Source organism: Eulemur rufifrons, chromosome 2 (genome assembly GCF_041146395.1).
Source record: "Eulemur rufifrons isolate Redbay chromosome 2, OSU_ERuf_1, whole genome shotgun sequence".
NCBI classification, from domain to species: Eukaryota; Metazoa; Chordata; class Mammalia; order Primates; family Lemuridae; genus Eulemur; species Eulemur rufifrons.
This window is the reverse complement of record NC_090984.1, coordinates 92,687,614-92,707,538: the sequence shown is the minus strand read 5'-3', so window position 1 is coordinate 92,707,538 and position 19,925 is coordinate 92,687,614. Positions and strand designations below refer to the sequence as shown.

The 19,925-nt window shown below is 36.0% G+C and overlaps 2 protein-coding genes across 3 annotated transcripts in view; both read left to right on the top strand.

Moving 5' to 3' along the window:
- Positions 1-19,925, top strand: part of ESR2 (estrogen receptor 2) — a 196,949-nt gene that overhangs the window by 71,835 nt on the left and 105,189 nt on the right. The window lies entirely within an intron of this gene.
- The window catches only part of LOC138395101 (coiled-coil domain-containing protein 170-like), a 62,207-nt gene that overhangs the window by 23,081 nt on the left and 19,201 nt on the right, over positions 1-19,925 (top strand). For both annotated transcript variants that reach the window (XM_069487545.1, XM_069487556.1), the window contains exons 5-9: positions 2,591-2,719; positions 8,261-8,517; positions 15,082-15,217; positions 16,999-17,310; positions 18,843-19,043. In XM_069487545.1, coding sequence (XP_069343646.1) covers positions 2,591-2,719; positions 8,261-8,517; positions 15,082-15,217; positions 16,999-17,310; positions 18,843-19,043 — 1,035 coding nt within the window. The remainder of the gene's footprint in view (positions 1-2,590; positions 2,720-8,260; positions 8,518-15,081; positions 15,218-16,998; positions 17,311-18,842; positions 19,044-19,925) is intronic.

Here is a 19,925-nt window from a genome sequence, read left to right as displayed (position 1 = left end):
GGCCTCAAGTGATCCTCATGTTTCAGCCTCCCAAAGTACTGGGATTACATATGTGAGCCACTGCACCTGGCCCCTTAATCTTATAACTTTATTCAGTATAAAATTCTAGTGGACAGTTACCATATTTCCTTATTTTAAGAAACACAATAGACTGGTGTGATGGCTCATGCCTGTAATCCTAACACTCAGAGGCGGAGGCGGGAGGATTGCTTGAGGGTAGGAGTTGGAGACCAGCCCAACCAAGAGTGAAAACCTGTCTCTACTAAAAACAGAAAAAATTAGCTGGCCAACTAAAAATAGAAGCAAAATATTAGCTAGGTGTGGTGGGGAGTGCCTGTAGTCCCAGCTACTTGGGAGGCTGAGGCAGGAGGATTGCTTGAGCCCAGGAGTTTGAGGTTGCTGTGAGCTAGGCTGATGCCATGGCACTCTAGCCTGGGCAACAGAGCGAGACTCTGTCTCAAAAACAAAAACAAAAAAACACAATAGTGTTTTTAATCACAATAGTGATTTTATTCACTATTGTTAAATTTAAAAGTATGTTTCCAGCTAAAGCATTCACAGTGAAGTGGCATCAGCTTTAAGATGCACCCCAATTGCAAAGATAAGAAAATGTGAAAATTTATGCCTCTTAAAATCAACATAAGATGAGGTATTTTTCTCTAATACATTACAGATATAATTCCACTGTTTTGTACCTTCTGTGTTACAGTTGAGAAGCCACTTACCAGTCTGATTGTTGTTTATTGGTTATCTTATTCCATTGGCTACTTTTCAGTTCTCTTTTTGATATTCTACAGTTTCATTACGAGTGTATAGATAAGGAATTCTTTTTATTTGTTTTTGCTAGCCCACTTAGATTGGTATCTTTCAACAATTCTGTTAAATTCTCAGACATTATTTTTTCAAATATTGCCTCTTCTGCATTCTCTAAAAATTATATCCTTCTTGGACTCCACTTAAAGATATGTTACACCTTCACATTTTATTCTTTGTGGCTTTAAATTCTCCTTCACATTTACTGTGTATTTTTTCCTATATGCTGACCTCTTGATAATTTCTTTTGATTTAAATTCACTCATTCTTCAGCTGGGTCTAATCTACTTTTTAATGTATCCATACAATTTTCAAATTAAAATTATTATACTTTACATTTCTAGAATCATAGTTGGTTATTTTCCCAATATTTTTATTCTTTATGATCTTTTGTGACTTACTCATATATTTGAAGTTCTTTTTTATTTCTTTAAACATTTATACATATTTATTTTGTATTCTCTTGTACAAGTCCTTGTACCTAGTATGTTGGTAGGTCAGAAAATTAATTCTAAAACCTGTTAACTTTATAAAAATATATTTTGTTCCTTTAGTACATTAAGCACCATGTGATACAATGTGGTGCATTTATATACTTTTTAGTGATTTAGATTAATACATTTTTCTAAGTATCATTTGACTCATATAAACTTCTTTCTTAAAGTTATACTAATTACAATTTAGAATGTTGCATACTCTTTTGACAATAGGGGGAGATACTGTATTATAGGTAAATATTCCTTAATTTTTATGTTCAATATAGGTGTAATAAAAACCATCAAATTGGTTTCACTGATCATCACCTAAGAGCACATTCAGGAATAACATTAATTGGGCGTTGGGCAGAGTGGGGGGGTGGAGGGGATGGGTGTATACATACATAATGAGTGCGATGTGCACCGTCTAGGGGATGAACACACTTGAAGCTCTGATTCGGGGGTTGGGGGGGGCAAGGGCAATATATGTAACCTAAATTTTTGTACCCCCATAATATGCTGAAATTCAAAAAACCCACAAAATTGATATTGATCTACTGAAATCAGATTTTTAAAAAAAAACTATTTTGTGCATAGGAATTGATTTGTAACCAAAATAACAATTACTGGTAAATCTTTCATCAATGACTTCTAACAGCTGAATTTTCTATAAAGTTTTTATTAGATGTGAATTAAAATTTCCCCAGAGATTTTTTTTTTTTAATTTCATCTTGTTATGGGGGATACAGAATTGCAGGTTACATACGTTGCTCCTGTACCGCCTTTCCCCCCAAGTCAGAGCTCCAGGCGTGTCTGTTCCCCAGGTCGTGCGCATTGCACCCATCATGTAGATATATATCCCTCCCTTCCCCACCCCCCCTTCCCGAGTCAGCACCTTCAAGTGTTACCACTCCCCAAACGGTGCGCAATGCACTCATTGTGTAGGCATACCCCCATCCCCTCCCCCACCCCATCCCCAGAGATTTTATGTATGTTTTCTCAATTCCTATATTCTCAGAAATTGTGTCTATTTAGATTTGTGCATTTACTTATGACTGATGTTATAAATTGTTGTCAGGTAAGTAATAATTTTTAGAAAAATGCAAAATATCATTTTAGGTCAATATATTACTTATTGTTTTCCTGGGACCTATTGTGTTTGTTAGGGTAGCATCTCAAAATGAATATTTTAAAGTTATATTCTATAGTTAGTACTACTTACTTGCATTTGTGTGGGCTAGAACATTATGGGCTTTGATCCATAGGGTACATGTTAATTAATTTACAGTTTCTCTTCATAGGCTTGTTTTGATCCATCTCATGAAGTGGTTCCCACCAGGAACCCAATCATATACAACAAAAGGGCAGCTGACCCAGTCCATTCTGACCTTGCTCGTTTGTTGGTGAAAAACAAGAATCTTTTAACTGAGGTATTAATATATCATTATCTATAAATAAAACACTATGGAAAATTATCTCCTCTGTAAAAGAGAGAGAAACATTCTGATAAAGGGCTCAAAATAGTAACTGAGTTTTGCTTTTTTCCTCAATATTGAACTCTGTCATCACTGAGGAAAATTAATTTAGACCCAAATCTGTCTTTTGCCAGAGAACCCCCTTTGAAAAGATGGTACACAGTTAGTTGCTTTTGAGTTGACTGCCAAATGCTGGAGTATTAGAACATTGTTTATTACATGCTCAAAATTTATATAATAATTACAAGTATTAAACATTTTAGTGGAAAAGATGAGTTCCTATTTTCAATATACCACCAAATGGCAAATAGCCACTAGTTTTAATACTTATTGAAACATCTGAGTGACCTCAATGGATAAAAACAAAAGAAATCATATTTGTAGGAAATGCCTTGACTTCCACTCTGTGATGAAGAGCAGAGAGTGCTTATAGTAATTCTTTAGATGCGCCTAACTACTCTTAGTATTTTGTTCCAAGAAATAGTCTTATAGATAACTATGGTTGGAAGCTTAAAGGCCACTGTCATTGTTAAGGGTACTATGATATGACTATTTATGTCTGTACTACCTCTTAACACACAGTCACATTCTGAGGTGCTGTGGGGTTAGAGCTTCAGAGTATGAATTTTGGAGGGACTCAACTCGGCCCATAACAGTGCTCTTAATTTTTGCAGCCTCTTTTCTGCCCAGGACCTTATTAAAGTACTATTCTGCTATCTCATCTGTCAATAGGCTGATTCCAGATTTCATTTAAATAGATATAAGTATAGGCCAGGCACGGTGGCTCACGCCTGTAATCCTAGCACTTTGGGAGGCCGAGGCGGGAGGATTGCTCGAGGTCAGGAGTTTCAGACCAGCCTGAGCAAGAGCGAGACCCCGTCTCTACTAAAAATAGAAAGAAATTATATGGACAGCTAAAAATATATATAGAAAAAATTAGCCGGGCATGGTGGCACATGCCTGTAGTCCCAGCTACTCGGGAGGCTGAGGCAGAAGGATCGCTTGAGCCCAGGAGTTTGAGGTTGCTGTGAGCTTAGGCTGATGCCATGACACTCTAGCCCGGGCAACAGATTCTGTCTCTAAATAAACAAATAAATAAATAAATAAAAATTTAAAAAAGTAAAAATAAAAATAAATAGATGTAAGTATAGATGTAGATATATAGATAAGTGTATATATATATTTCTTTCCATTTTATTTATGCTAATACTTTTCATCTCTTAGCATAGAAAAGTGAATAAAGCTTAAAATAAATGAAGGTTATATAAACACAAGAAATCTTATGACATCTTTGAGAGATTTCTTACGTTATCTTTTCTTTCATAAAAATGTGATGCCAATCTCTGAAAACTGTAGCAATTTAACTATGGGTGGCATTGTTCTTCTTTTCCTCTACATTATAACGTACTATTAATACTTGGAAATTTGGGATTTTTGATAATTTTGATTTAGATTAAGGTTTATATCTGTGTGTAATTCATTTAAAATCTTTTAAACCCACTTGGCAAAAAAGATTGCAGGTACTTTGTTTAAAGAAAATATGTAAATTAGTTTCAAGAGTTTCAAAGTATTTTTTTTTTTTTTTTTTTTTTTTTGAGACAGAGTCTCACTCTGTTGCCCAGGCTAGAGTGAGTGCCGTGGCGTCAGCCTAGCTCACAGCAACCTCAAACTCCTGGGCTCAAGCGATCCTCCTGTCTCAGCCTCCCGAGTAGCTGGGACTACAGGCATGCACCACCATGCCCGGCTAATTTTTTTTTCTATATATATTTTTAGCTGTCCATATAATTTCTTTCTATTTTTAGTAGAGATGGGGTCTCGCTCTTGCTCAGGCTGGTCTCGAACTCCTGAGCTCAAACGATCCGCCCACCTCGGCCTCCCAGAGAGCTAGGATTACAGGCGTGAGCCACCGCGCCCGGCCTCAAAGTATTTTTAAAAGTGACTGTCTACATGTAGATAAATCATTCGCTAATTATAATTTTTTTATATCTGTCAAAGCAGATATCTAAAAGGCTCTACAAAATCTCATTTTGACATGGTTTTAGATACCATATATAGTAAAAAGTATTCCAGAGTTCCTACTGACATTTTCCAAATTTAATAGAAATTAGTGACAGTTATTGCATGGTTTCCCTATGTTAGTTACTTTTTAAAAAAATTTAGTGATTTTAGTAGAGCTTCAGCATGAATCATCTTTTCCCTTTCCAATAACCTATTATTTAATGTCACAAGAACACAATTGTCTTGATAAGGCAGTTTTTCTCTTCACTGCACCATTTTAAAATTTTCTATTCTAATTAACTTTATCTCTTTGTGGGACCTACAAAAATAATTACCATGCTTTTCTGCCCAATAATGGAAAAACAGGTGCAAAAGAGCTATATTTGGAGAAAGCCAGATATAGAAAGTATAAATATTAACCTATTCAGTTGGTGATTATGTTATCTAGTTTAGGCAATATGATATTGAGCTAAAACTCTTACATAGTAGTATGAGGTGGGCAACAGTGGTAATAAATATGAGTTGAAAAAATGTAACTGATAATATGTGTAAGTCCTGGCGTCTTAAATTTAAGATAAATGTATGTGTTTTGCCAGTATTTTTTAGATTGTTTTTGATGGAAACTTTTATTTGTGAGGGAATGTGACTATGTTTATACAGATAAAATGTTTTTCTTGTCATAGTGTAATAATAAGGCAAACAGTAGAAACCTGGTAGATGTAGCTGGTTCTGCAGGAGGTTAATGGAAGCAATATAAATTTTATTTTTTTTTATTTTTTTTCTTCCTCTCCCTCCCCCTAAATTTTATAGCTAAAGAAAAATACATCACAACCAATTAGTATCATTTCTTTCTTTTTTTTTTTTTTCAGACAGTCTTGTTCTGTTGCCTGAGCTACAGTGCCATGGTGTCAGCCTAGCTCACAGCAACCTCAAACTCCTGGGCTCAAGCAATCCTCCTGCCTTAGCCTCCCCAAGTAGCTGGGACTACAGGCACGAGCTACCACATCCCGGCTAATTTTTCTATTTTTAGTAGAGATGGGCTCTCATTCTTGCTCAGGCTGCTCTTAAACTCCTGCCCTCAAGTGTTCCTCCAGCCTGGGCCTCCCAGAGTGGCTAGGATTATAGGCGGGAGCCACTACACCCAGCCAAATGTCATTTCAAAAATGTTATGTACTCAAAAAGCTAAACAGAGTTACCGTATGACCCAGTAATCCACTCCTATTAGATACTCAAAAGAATTGAAAAAATATTCACATAAAAACTTGTTCACAAATGTTCATAGTAGCATTATTCATAAAGCCAAAAAGTGTATACAACTCAAATGTCCATAAACTGATAAGTGGATAAGAAAAATATGGTATATTCATACAGTGGAATATTATTCATTCAGAAAAAGAAAGTACTGATACATGCCACAACAGGGATGAACCTTGAAAATATTAAGTGAAAGAAGAGGCCATATATTATATAATTCCATTCATAGGAAATGTCTAAAATAGGCAAACCAGTAGAGATAGTAAATTAGTGCCTTCCAAGGGCTGAGAGGAGAGGGGAGTAAGGGATAACTACTAATGAGTATGAGGTTTCTTTTGGGGATGATGAAAATGTTCTGGAGTTAGATAGTTGTAATGGTTGAACAACTTGTGAATATACTAAAAACTACTGAATTATATACTTTAAAAGGCTGAATTTATAATTACCCAGTTTAAGGGTATATTTTGTTATGGCAATATGAACAAACAAAGACAGTATTACTATTTATTGAAATAGGGAAAATAGGAAAGAATTGCTTATTGGTGGTGAATAGTAGAGAAAAATCTAAATGTTTGCATTTTGTATTTGAATATACTGGTGGGTGATCTAGGTAGAAATTGAAATAGGTAACTTCAAAAAGTTAGGTCTGGACTGCAGGATCTAACTGATTTGCCTGTGGCCACAGTCTGTCTTATTCTCTGAAGTTTTTCTGCTATGCCATATTACTTGCTCTATAAACTCTCTAGACTTGCTGAAATGTGTTTTAATGGCAATATAATTTTTAAAAACATTGGCTGGGTGCGGTGGCTCATGCCTGTAATCCTAGCACTCGGAGGCCGAGGCGGGTGGATCGTTTGAGCTCAGGAGTTCGAGATCAACCTGAGCAAGAGCGAGACCCCGTCTCTACTAAAAATAGAAAGAAAATAGCTGGAGTATTTTCTATACTAAAAGTATATAGAAAAAAATTAGCCGGGCATGGTAGCGCATGCCTGTAGTCCCAGCTACTTGGGAGGCTGAGGCAGGAGGATTGCTTGAGCCCAGGAGTTTGAGGTTGCTGTGAGCTAGGCTGACCCCATGGCACTCTAGCCTGGGCAACAGAGTGAGACTGTCTCAAAATAAATAAATAAATAAATAAATAAATAAAAACAGGAAGGTATGTTTTGAATGAAAACATAGAAGCTTCATTCAATTCATTGTTGTAATTTCACAGAATTTTTTAGACATAGGAAAAAACACCATATGTACATACTGGACTAAAAATTTAATTCAAAATGCTTGATCTTCATATAGCCTCTGCTGCTAGGAAATACAGCATTTCAAATTAATGTAATTTTTTTCAATAACAAAATTGTCCTGAACTTTTTCTAGTAATAAAGCCAATAATCTTTTACAATGTTCCAAATTTTTCTTTTTCTCCCCCACTCACTCATTTGTTCTCAGGATCACATGCAGCCTATTAAGAAATTTGAACTAACAAATTGGTTTAAAAGTTAATGGACCTTTGAATGTTGGCAGTAGCTCACTTTTTTCCCCTTCACTTATCAGAAGAGCAGAGATTTTTTAAATGTTATCTAGAGATGAATAAACCACTTCATAGCAGCTGTACACCCCTCCCCAACCTACCCTTAACCCCTCCAATCCTTTTTGGTCTCTTCTTCCTACAGTACCCTTTGCTGGCTCTCTTGTGTTGCTTCTCCTGCCACAAGCCATCACTCTTCTCTTCATAACTTTATCGTCTCTTCTTTCCTTTATTTGACTTAAAATATATATAACCAATTTAAGCCTTGCTCTTTCTTCTGACTTCACTATATATTTCTCTGATCAGCACAAGTTAGACCAGGAACCAAGTGGCATAAACATAGACTCCTCCTTAGAAGAGTGGCCTGTGAACACACTCCCCTTTACACACATCATAAAGCTAAACATCTTTGGCCAAAGCACCAAATATTTCTTTCTTTTCTTCCAGGAATTACAAAATCCATTATTGGTATAATTTATTCTAGTAATAAGACTTGAACAACTTTAATGTTGATAAGAATAACATCACTCATTTCAAACCCTATATGCCAATTTTATTTTATTTTTAAAATGTATTTAACACTGGAATATACAGTTAAGAGTAGATTAGAAAGGCTTTCTTTAATGTATAATAATGTGTAACTTAAATACCCGTAACGATTTAACATCATAAATTTTTAAAATCCAAAATGATAAATGATTTTAACACTTTCCCTTTATCATTAGCTAAGAAATCTTCAAAAAAAACTTTCCATAAAAGAAACTTCACTGCAAGAGATGAAGACTGAGCTAGAAAGTTACAAAGAAAATAATATGCAACAGTTGTTCCAGATAATGTCCCTGAAAGATGATATCAAGGACCTACAGGAACTTACTGCTTCTCTAACCAGAATTAAGTCTTTGAAAAACACCAATATTCAGAGTCTTAAAAGAGGCAACTGGGATTTAACTGAACGAATTATAGAACTAGAAAACCAGATAAGGTAGGGAATTTTCTAGTTTGTTTTCAAACATGTCTTTTGTCATAAATTTGCAATAGTGTATGAACTCTATACTCCTGATTGATCACAGAATTTAAGTATAGTAAAATTTCACTTAATGCCTGACCCAACATTATTACATTAAGAAAACACTTTATATTGAGATATGTCACATAACCTAAGATTCAATTTAAAGTATACAATTCAGTGGTTTTACAACCATCACCACTATCTCATTACAGAACATTTTCACCCCCAAAAGAAATTCCATGCCCATTAGCAGTCATTCCCCATTTCAATCCTCCCCCAGCCCCTGCAACTGCTAATTTATTTCTGTTTCTATGGGTTTTCTTTTTTCTGGACATTTCATATGAATGCAATCACAAAATATATGGCCTTTGTCTGGCTTCTTTCACTTACCATGATGTTTTCAGGGTTCATTCATGTTGTAGCATTAATCAGTAATTCATTCCTTTTTATGGCTGAATAATATTCCATTATATGGATATATCACTTTTTGTTTATCTCTTGATGAACATTTGGGTTGCTTCCAGTTTTTGGCTTTATGAATAAAGCTTCTATGAATATTCTTTTATAAGCTTTTATATGAATATATGTTTCATTTCCCTTAGGTATATGCCTTAGGAGTACAATTGCTGTCATATAGTAAATCTTTGTTTAATCTTTTTAAGTTACTTTTGAGAAATTGCTGGACTGTTTTCTGAGGCAGGTATACACCATTTTACATTCCCACTAGTAATGTATGAGGGTTACAATTTCTCCACATCCTCACCAATACTTGTTATTGTCTTTTTAAAAATTATATATAATTCTAGTGGGTATGAAGTGGCATCTAATTTTGATTTTAATTTGTATTTTCCTAATGAGTAATGATGTTGAGCATCTTTTCAGGTGCTTATTGGCCATTTGTATATCTTCTTTTGTAGAAGTATCTATTCAGATTTTTTTGCCCATTTTTAGATTAGGTTATTTGTATTTTTGTTGAGTTGTAAGTGTTCTTTATATTTTATGGACACTGGACCCTTATTAGATATACGATTTGTAAATATTTCCTTCTAATCTGTGTGTTGTCTTTTCAAGGAAAAAGTTTTTAATTTTAATGAAATTTTTAATTTTTATTTTTTGGCTATTTGTGTTTTTGGTGTTAGATCTAAGTAACCATCATCTAATCCAGGATCACGAGGATTTACAACCATATTTTCTTTTAAGAGTTATAGTTTTAGAACTTACATTTATATCTTTTATCCATTTTGGCCAATTTTTATAAGTGATGGGAGGTAGGGGTCCAAATTCATTCTTTTTCATATAACCATCCAGTTGTCTTCAGCACCATTTGTTGAAAAGACTGTTCTTTCCCATACTGAATTGTCTTGGCACTCTTGCCAAAAATCAATTGGCTATAAATTTATGGTTTTATTTTTGGACCCTCAATTTTATTTCATTGGTCTATATTTCTATCCTTATGCCAGTACCATGCTGTATTGATTAATGTAACTTTGTAGCAAGTTTTGATATGGGGAAATGTGAGTCTTCCAACCTTTTTTCTTTTATTTCAAGATTGTTTTGGCTATTCCGGGTCCCCTGCTTTTCCATATGAATTTTAAAATCAGATTGTCAATTTCTAGAAAAGAGGCAGCTGGGATTTTGGTAAATTGTGTTGAATCTGCATATCAGTGTAATAATATTATCTTCTAATCCATGAACATGGGATGTTTTTCCATTTATTTAAGTCTTCTTTAATTCAACAATGTTTTATAGTTTTCAGTATAAGACAGTTTTCATGTCTTTAATTTCTTTTGTTAAATTTATTACTATCTTATTTTTATGGATTATAGTTGAAAATGTTTCCTTAATTTCACTTTTGGATTATTTTTACAGAGTAGAAATACAATTGGTTTTTGTATATTGATCTTATGTTCTGCAACCTTACTGAATTCGTTTATTAGGTCTAATTGTGTGTGTGTGTGTGTGTGTGTGTTTGTATTCCTAAGGATTTTTTCTATACAATACCATGTATCTGCAAAGAGATGGTTTTAATTCTTCCTTTCCAATCTGGATGCTTTTTATTTCTTTTTCTTGCCTAATTGCCTTGGTTCAAACCTCCAGTATAATGTTGAATAGAAGTGGTGAGAAGCCAGTCTTATTCTTGATCTTAGTCGGGGAAAGCTTTCAGTTATTTTACCATTAGGTATGATGTAAGCTGTGGGTTTTTTGTAGATGCCCTTTATAAGGTTAAGGAAGTTCCCCTGTATTACTAGTTTGTTGAATGTTTTTTGTTTTTGTCTTCAGAGCTAAAGAGAAACATGGCTGTATGGCACACTGTGATGATTAATTTTAAATGTGTCAACTTGACTGGGCTATAGGGTGTCCAGTATTTGGTCAAACATTATTCTAGGTGTTTCTATGAGGGTGTTTTTGGATAAGATTAACAATTAAGTTGGTATACTAAGTAAAGCAGATTGCCCTCTCCAATGTGAGTGGGACTCATCCAGTCAATTGAAGGCCTGAATAGAATAAAAAGGTTGATCCTCCTCCAAGTAAGAGAGAATTCTTCCTGCCTGATGGTCTTGAAACTTGGATATCACCTTTTTTCCTGCCTTTGTACTTGAACCAGTGATTCTTCCTAGGTCTCAAACCTGTTGGCCTTTAGACTGGAAATACACCATCAGGTATCTTGGATCTCAGGCCTTCACACTTGGACTAGAACTACATCATTGGCTCCCCTGGGTCTCCAGCTTGCTGACTCACCCTACAGATCTTGGAATTTGCTAGCCTCCATAATTGTAGGAGCCAATTCCTCATAACAAATCTGTCTCTCTCTCTGTCTGTATGTGTGTGCGCGCACACACACACATGTCCTGTTTTTCACGAGAACTCTAACACACATACCATGTTGTTGTTTTTTAAAGGATTTCATCATCCTATTGTAAGGCTGGTGGCAGGTACCCCTCCCTTCCCTAATGAAAAAAGAAGTCCCTCCTATCCCTCAATACCCCCAAAGCTGAAACAAAGAATTTCCTTACTCCTCACGACGACATCTCCTGGCCAAAGAAGCTCCCATCCCCCAGTCCTAAGAACCTATATAAACCCACTCGGACTTCTGGGCGGGGTGGCTTCTCTAGTTCCATTCGTGGGACTGTGAGGCTCGCCCGGGTCCCTCTCTCGGGTTTCGTTACCCCCACCCGGGAGCGCCCCAATAAAGCCTCTTTACTTATCCCTTTCAACTCTGCTTGTCTTTCTTTCTCTGGTGCCAGCTACTTCAAAGAAACCCTACACCTATTAGTTATGAAGGGGGAGAGGAGGACTGGAAGGAGCTCTTATAGAGTGAACTCTGGAGAAGACATGAGGCAAAGGATTGTTCTTAGGTCATCTCTGGTTCTCAGATCCTTTATTCTTTCAGTTCAGTTAGTGTAGTTAGGACTAAATTTTTAGGCCTAACACTTTTTGCTTTTGTTCTATTGGTTACTGAAAGAAGTATGTTAAAATTTCCAATTATGATTGCAGATTTGTATCTCTTCCTTTAGTTCTGTCAGCTTTTGCTTTATATATTTTTAAATTATTTGCAGCCCGATTAAGGATTTTGATATCTTTTTGTTGAATTGTTACTTTTATTATCATGAAATATATCCCTCTTTATCTAATATAAACTTCTTGCTTTAAAGTTTACTTGATATTAATATAGCTACACCAGCTTTCTTTAGGGTAATGTTTATATGATATATATTTTTCCTTTTTTAATTCACATGTTTCTGTGTCCTTATATATACAGTATGTCTCTTGAAAATGCTTAACATTAGTTTTCTTTTAAAAGTCCAGTTTAATAGTCTTGTATTGAAATGTTTATACTGTCTCTAAAGTAATTATTGAAATTGTTGGATTTAAGCCTATCATTTGTTACTTATTGTTTTCTCCACCTGTTTTCTGTTCCTTTATTACTCCTTTACCACTTTATATTGAATTAATAAAGTTTGTTATTTCATTTTTCTTCTGTATTAAGTTTTTAATATCTTTTAAATTATTAGATTTTGCCCTGGATTTGTGATTACAAAATGCATATTTGATTTATTACATTCTACTTTAGACTAATACTGTTATGAACCTCCCAAATAAAAAACTTATGACAGTTTAACTCCATTTACCATTTCTTGCCCTTGTACTATTGGTATGATATATTTTACTTTTTCATATGTTGTGAATTACATGATATAGTTTATTAACTGACAGTATTAATTTCTGTTTACCTACACATTTACTCTTTCTTTCCTCTTCATTCTAACCTACAGTTCTGTGCAGCCACCAGGGATAATTTTCCTTCATCCTGAAAATTTACCCCATGTGTTTCTCTTATAGTGTAGTTCTTTTCTTCTTTTTTTGCTCAGACTAGTCAAGTGCAGTAGTGAGAAGGAAGGAAAGAGTAGAACAAGGAGTTCAATCTGTAACTGACTGTGAACAATCAGTTGAGATAACTCACTACCTTTGGACCAGCCTAGCATGCTCTCTGAAAGAGAATTTTTCCTTTTAACTTCTGAAACCATGTTATTTCATCTTCAATTTTGAAGGGCAATTTCACCAAGCATAGAATTCTGGGTTGTCAGGTTTTTTTCATTCAGCACTTTTGAATGTCATTCAGTTATTTTCTGACTTTTTATAGTTTCTGTTGAAAAGTCAAACATCAGTCTTATTTTTGTATCTTTTTTTTTTTTTTCTTTTTGAGACAGGGTCTCACTGTTGCCTGGGCTAGAATGCAGTGGCGTCATCATAGTTCACTGCAACCTCAAACTTCTGGTCTTAAGTGATCCTCCTGCCTCAGCCTCCCAAGTAGCTGGGACTACAGGTGCATGCTACTGTGCCCAGATAATTTTCATATTTTTTGTAGGGATAGGGTCTCGCTATGTTGCTCAGGCTGGTCTCAAATTCCTGGCCTCAAGTGATCCTCCTACCTTAGCCTCCCAAAGTGCTAGGATTTTAGGCGTGAGTCACCACACCTGGCCTTATTGTTACATATCTTTGAAGGTAATGTGGATTTTCTCTAACTGCTTTTAATTGCTAGCAATTTGAGTATAATGTATCTTGATGTGACGTTCTTTGTATTTATCCTGCTTAGGATCTATAGTGCTTACTGAATGTGTCAATTGATGTCTTTTATCAGGTTTGGAAAATTCTTGGGAATTATTTTTTTCAAATATTATTTCTGTCCCATTCTATCTCTATTCTCATTCTAAGGCTGTGATTATAGACATGTTAAACCTTTTTAGTGTACCCCACTATATGTCTGTAATGTAGAATCTGTATGTCTCTAACATGATTTTTTGAATTAAAATTTTCTCTTTAGATAATTTGGATAATTTCTTTTGACTTAATTTAAATCTACTAATTCTGTAGGATGTAATTCTTAGATACAAGAGGATATAAAAACCCATGGAAGATCTACCAAAACTTTAACCTAGATTCAGGGTAGAAAATATTACCAATACCTAGCAATTGGTAATCAAAACAAGAACCAAATAATTAGCTGCTTATATCTAAACTATTTATATATCTGATGATTAAACAAATTTTTACATATGCTATTCTCTATCGAGAATCATTATTTTTAGTTTCTTTTTCCCTTCATTGAATCCTAATTGAAGATTCCATTCAGGTATTATTAAAATAGGAGGCCAGCATGGTGGCTCATGCCTGTAATCCCAGCACTTTGGGAGGCTTAGGCAGGAGGATCACTTGAGGCCAGGAGTTCAAGACCAGCCTGGACAACACAGCAAGACCCTCATCTCTACAATTAGCCAAGTGTTGGTGGCAGGCACCTATAGTTCTAGCTACTCTGGAGGCTGAGGTGGAAGCATCGCTTGATCCCTGCAGTGAGCTATGAACATGCCACTGCACTCCAGCCTAGGGTGACAGAGCAATACCCTGTCTCTAAAAAAAAAAAAAAAAAAAAACGTTTCAACATCGACCAACTACAGGACTTAACACTGGGTTGTTTTGCTCTCCATTTCATTTCTTTTTTTTTTTTTTTTTTTTTTTTTGACAGAGTCTCGCTTTGTTGCCCGGGCTAGAGTGAGTGCCGTGGCGTCAGCCTAGCTCACAGCAACCTCAAACTCCTGGGCTTAAGTGATCCTACCACCTCAGCCTCCCGAGTAGCTGGGACTACAGGCATGCGCCACCATGCCTGGCTAATTTTTTCTATATAAATGTTTTAGTTGGCCAGATAATTTTTTTCTATTTTTTAGTAGAGACGAGGTCTCGCTCTTGCTCAGGCTGATCTCGAACTCCTGACCTTGAGCGATCCACCCGCCTCAGCCTCCCAGAGTGCTAGGATTACAGGCGTGAGCCACCGCGCTCGGCCTGCTCTCCATTTCTTTACCATTTCTAGCCTACCCTAGAAATGCTTAGATAACTACATAGCTCTTTTCATAAGAAATACATTTTTACTTGATACATATATTTAATGTTTTAAATGGGGGATTTTTCCTTTTGTTATTTTTAAGTGAAGTTTGAAAATTGGTTGAGTTGGTTTCGTGATATTGCTATTGTTATCTTACACAGAGCACATCTGCTTGAAAGAGAAAAGGCAGAGCAAAGAGCAGATTTTCTGAAGAAAAAGTTCTCTGGTGCTAACACATTCACCCCTTATATGCATATGAAAGGACAAGAAGATTCCTTGGATATTTTCATGATGAAGGTGAGAACAAATTTTGATTGATTTTTGAAGAAACAGGATTTTTATTACCTTGCGTTACTCTAGGAGGTAACTGGTAAATGTCCACTAGTTTGTTGGTCCTCTTCAAAGGAGAAGATCAAAGGAAGCAGTAAAGCAGGGTGGACTGGAAACCTTTCTGATGTATGGAGAGAAAGTACAAGAGGGATCTAAAGGTCTCTGTGATACTGAAGAGGACAGAGAGAATAGGGCTGTGAGAGAACTGGGAGGGGAGGCATGGTTAAAGAGTGAAATACTGGAGTTCTAAATTTCTGACATGGATTAGTTCCTGCTGCTGACAGTTTCAGGGTTTCTGAATCTGGCTGTAGGTGGTTGAAGAGGGGCATAGGTAAAAGTCATTGAAACTGAGGTACAGGAATCACAAAGCTAAATTGTTTGGTGGGTCATCTACATTGGCCATTAACGTCTAAAATTATGGCATGAGTTGGGTTTAGAAGAAGGAAGTGAGCCTGGTCTCCAATAGACAGTGATTCGTATGATGAGCAGAAGGCATTACACAAGTCTGGTAGAAGAGGATGTAAGACAGACTATTGTCAAGGAAGTAGTAAACATTTATTATGGAATCCTTAGACTTTTGTTACATAATCTGAACCTAAAACAAGGTTCCTTATATGATCCAATTAGTGTGAGGGGTTTCATTAAAAAGAATTCATGAACTACTGCAAAAGTAGTTTAAAGTAATCCTAACTTTTATTTGCCTCTCTTAAGTAATTCACAGTAACGCTTTTTTTTTTTTTTTTCCACTTCTTTACATTCTTTTACTTCACTAATCTCTCACATCTCTGAAAAACTTCCATAATCAGAGCCCATGCAGCTCGGACCTTTTCTTCCCCTTCTCTTTTATTCTACCTTTTTTTTCTAGGCTTTTAGTGATGCAGACTCTTCATTACTTCAACAATTCTAGCTCTCCTATTTCTCAGTTTCACATGACAAAAAGCCCAGAAACAGAACTTGCTTACTCAGCTCCCAGAGCTGAAGGTGGCAAGAAGGCTAGGTAGAATTTCATAAAGGTAGAATTCTCTTGTGGGATGTTGAGGAAAGGAGTATAAGCCTTATTCTCTCTCTCTCTCTCTCTTTTTTTTTTTCCTGTCATATTTGCAATGAAAGCAGGATGATTACAGAAGCACAAGGGAGGCTGGGCGTGCGGTGGCTCATGCCTGTAATCCTAGCACTCTGGGAGGCCGAGGTGGGAGGATTGTTTGAGCTCAAGAGTTCAAGACCAGCCTGAGCAAGAGCAAGACCTTGTCTCTACTAAAAATAGGAAGAAATTATATGGACAGCTAAAAATACATATAGAAAAAAAAGCTGGGCATGGTGGCACATGCCTGTAGTCCCAGCTACTTGGGAGGCTGAGGCAGGAGGATTGCTTGAGCTCAGGAGTTTGAGGTTGCTGTGAGCTAGGCTGATGCCATGGCACTCTAGCCCGGGCAACAGAGCGAGACTCTGTCTCAAAAAAAAAAAAAAAAAAAAGAATATAGCCAAACTACATTGAAGGCATCGGTTAAAAGAAGGTATTAACTAGGCAGATAAGTCATCAATTGGTTAAGTCTTTCTCTAGAATTTGGAAGCTAGAGAAAGGTCATTGAAAATTTTCAGAAACAAGCATGTACATGAAGAGGACAGAGATCAGAGGGGGCTCCTGATGTTTTGTGTTGTGATTGTATTTATATTTCAAAACAAGGGAAGTAGATGTCTCTGTATTAAATTTCAAATGGAAAGTTTAACCTGTATATTGGCACACTTAGGATAAGGGTGAAGGCATCCTGTCCAAGAACTTTGAGAGAAACATTCTTCACTCCGAAGGACCAAAAAATGAGCAGAAAATATGGGATAAATGTGAACAAGATTTGGTCCATAAAGAAAAACAAACATCTGAGTTAGACAGACCTCCACGTTCATTTGGCTGGGAAACTAAAACTGCACAATCCCAATATCAGAGTTTCTTTGGTCAGTTGGCTACTCTTCCAGGTGACGGCACCGTCCCCATACCAGCCACAGAGGAAGCTGTGAAAGAGAGGATTCAGGAAATTGGTGCAAATGAGCAACCTTGGAAATCTGTAAGTGTATTGACATAAAAGTTATTCTTTCCAATTTTATTTTTTTAAGATGTAAATTTTAATATTAGCCAATTTAGTAAACCCTGTGGCTCCAAATTATAATTTTTACCTAATTTTTATTACTAACACAAAAGAAGAGAAGATGTGGTCCATTATTATATCAGAGGTAGTATAGCATGGTTATGAAGAGCACAGAGCCCCAGTATGGATTCCAGCCCTGGCATTTGCCAGCAGCATGCTCTTTGGCAGGTATGAGCCACAGCGCCCAGCCTCAAATTTGTGGATTTAACCAACCAGGGATCAAAAATTTTAAAAAACTGCACCTGTACTGAACATGTACAGACATTTTTTCCTTATTTTCTCATTTTTCCCTATACAATACAGTATAACAACTATTTCCTGGTCGGGCGTGGTGGCTCACACCTATGATCCTAGTACTCTGGGAGGCCAAGGTGGGAGTATCACTTGAGGTGAGGAGTTTGTGACCAGCCTCAGTAAGAGTGAGACCCCATCTCTACTAAAAATAGAAAGAAATTAGCCAGCCAACTAAAAATAGAAAAAAATTAGCGAGGCGTTGTGGCGCACGCCTGTAGTCCCAGCTACTCAGGAGGCTGAGGCAGGAGGATCACTTGAGCCCAGGAGTTTGAAGTTGCTGTGAGCTAGGCTGACACCATGGCACTCTAGCCTGGGCAACAGAGCGAGATTCTTTCTCAAAACAAAACAAAACTATTTCCATAGCATTTACATTGTATGCATAGGTTATATATACAAAGTCCCATTTTATTTTATTTTATTTATTTCCTCAAAGTCCCATTTTATTTCAGGGACTTGAGCATCCCTGAATTTTGGCATCCATGTAAGGTCCTGGAACCAATCCCCCACAGATACTGAGGGACAACCGTATATTGCTTAGATTCAAAGTGTTAGTGAAACCTGCTAGACAGTAGTCTGTGTACAATTCCAATTTTTTTTAATACTCTTTCTTTTTTTTTTTTTTTGAGACCAAGTCTCACTCTGTTGCCCAGCTGGAATTGCAGTGGCATAATCATAGCTCACTGCAACCTCAAACTCCCGGACTCAAGCAATCCTCCTGCCTCAGCCTCCTAAGTAGCTCAGACTACAGACACTCACCACCGCACCCGATAATTTTTCTATTTTTTGTAGAGATGGCGTCTCATTCTTGCTCAGGCTGGTCTTGAACTCCTGGGCTGAGGTGATACTCCTGCCTCAGCCTCTCAGAGTGCTAGGATTACAGACATGAGCCACTGTGTCCACCCTATACTCTGCTTTCTTAAAATTCATTATACAACTTTATTTCTCAGTATTAACCAAACTATATTATTTTTGTATATCAAAGCTTTCTATTTATATTGTAACCTAACTTACATGTGTCAAATCTTAGTTTTCCCTGTTCATCTACTTATAACTTAATGTGACTACAATGTTGATGTAAACTGAACTTGCACATAGTTTTGAAACTACATAGAAAACATGGACCATCAGGGAATTTTTTAATATATTTTTTCTTACAGAAAACCAAAGACCTTCAACCGAAAATTCAGATGTTCACTAAGCGACTGGAGCAGCTGCATTACCTTTATAAAGATACTGCTCAAGAATCATCCCAAACTGAAGAAAAGTATTGGGAACAAAAAAGACCCTTGAAACATCTGGAGGGAAAAGTTGCAATCAATGACTTTTTTCAATGGAGATTAGACTTAGACAAGAAGAAAGTAAGAATTTCCTGAAGTATAGGCATTTCTTTGATAATGAAAATGATTGTTTTATTTGTTGATAACTTTAACATTACCTAATGTTTAAAGCTGTTAGTACTATTTATACTTTACTTAATACTGGAAAAGTGGAGAAATTTTGCTACAAATCCTTAAAGCTTCTGATTTTACCAAGAAGCCTTTCCTTTCTCCATATCTCCATTTCTCTATTGTGCATTTATTGTGCATTTATTTGAATTTGATATTTATTGTGAGGGCATCTATTAATATATATCTTAATGTACTTTCATTATTTTTAAATTTGTTTTTTTTTTAGAGAGTTCTTGGGTTTTCTGGATTTGATTGTATATTGTCATATTGTTTTCTAGGAGAGAATGTATTTCTTTAAGATTTTCAATTTATTGCTAACTGAATTACAAAATATTCTTTTAGAACTATTTTCATCTTTTCTATATCTATGTAGTCTGTATATTTCTCTTTCCTAATATTGTGTATTTTCACTTTCCCTCTTTCCTCTTTAACCATGCTTGCCTGGGACATCTATTTTATCTTTCCAACGAACCAGTGGTTCTTTTTCAGTACACACTTTACTAGTTTATTTTGATTTACATATAATGAATACATGTAGTATCTTTATTAAATATGTACTCCTACTTGTTGGGGTTCAGGGTCAATAATCCTGTCTGTTCTGGGTTCTTGGTGTGCTCTTGGCCCAAGAATGACCAGACATACTAAAAGCAAGGCAAGTGTGAAACAAAGTTTATTGAGGAAGGACAAGATAGGTTTACAGATGAAGAGCAAGATACAGGTTTTCAGAGTAAGAGCAAGATATGTTTGACAGAGAACAGCAAATGGACCCCTCTGTTGTAAAAAAGAGCTCTG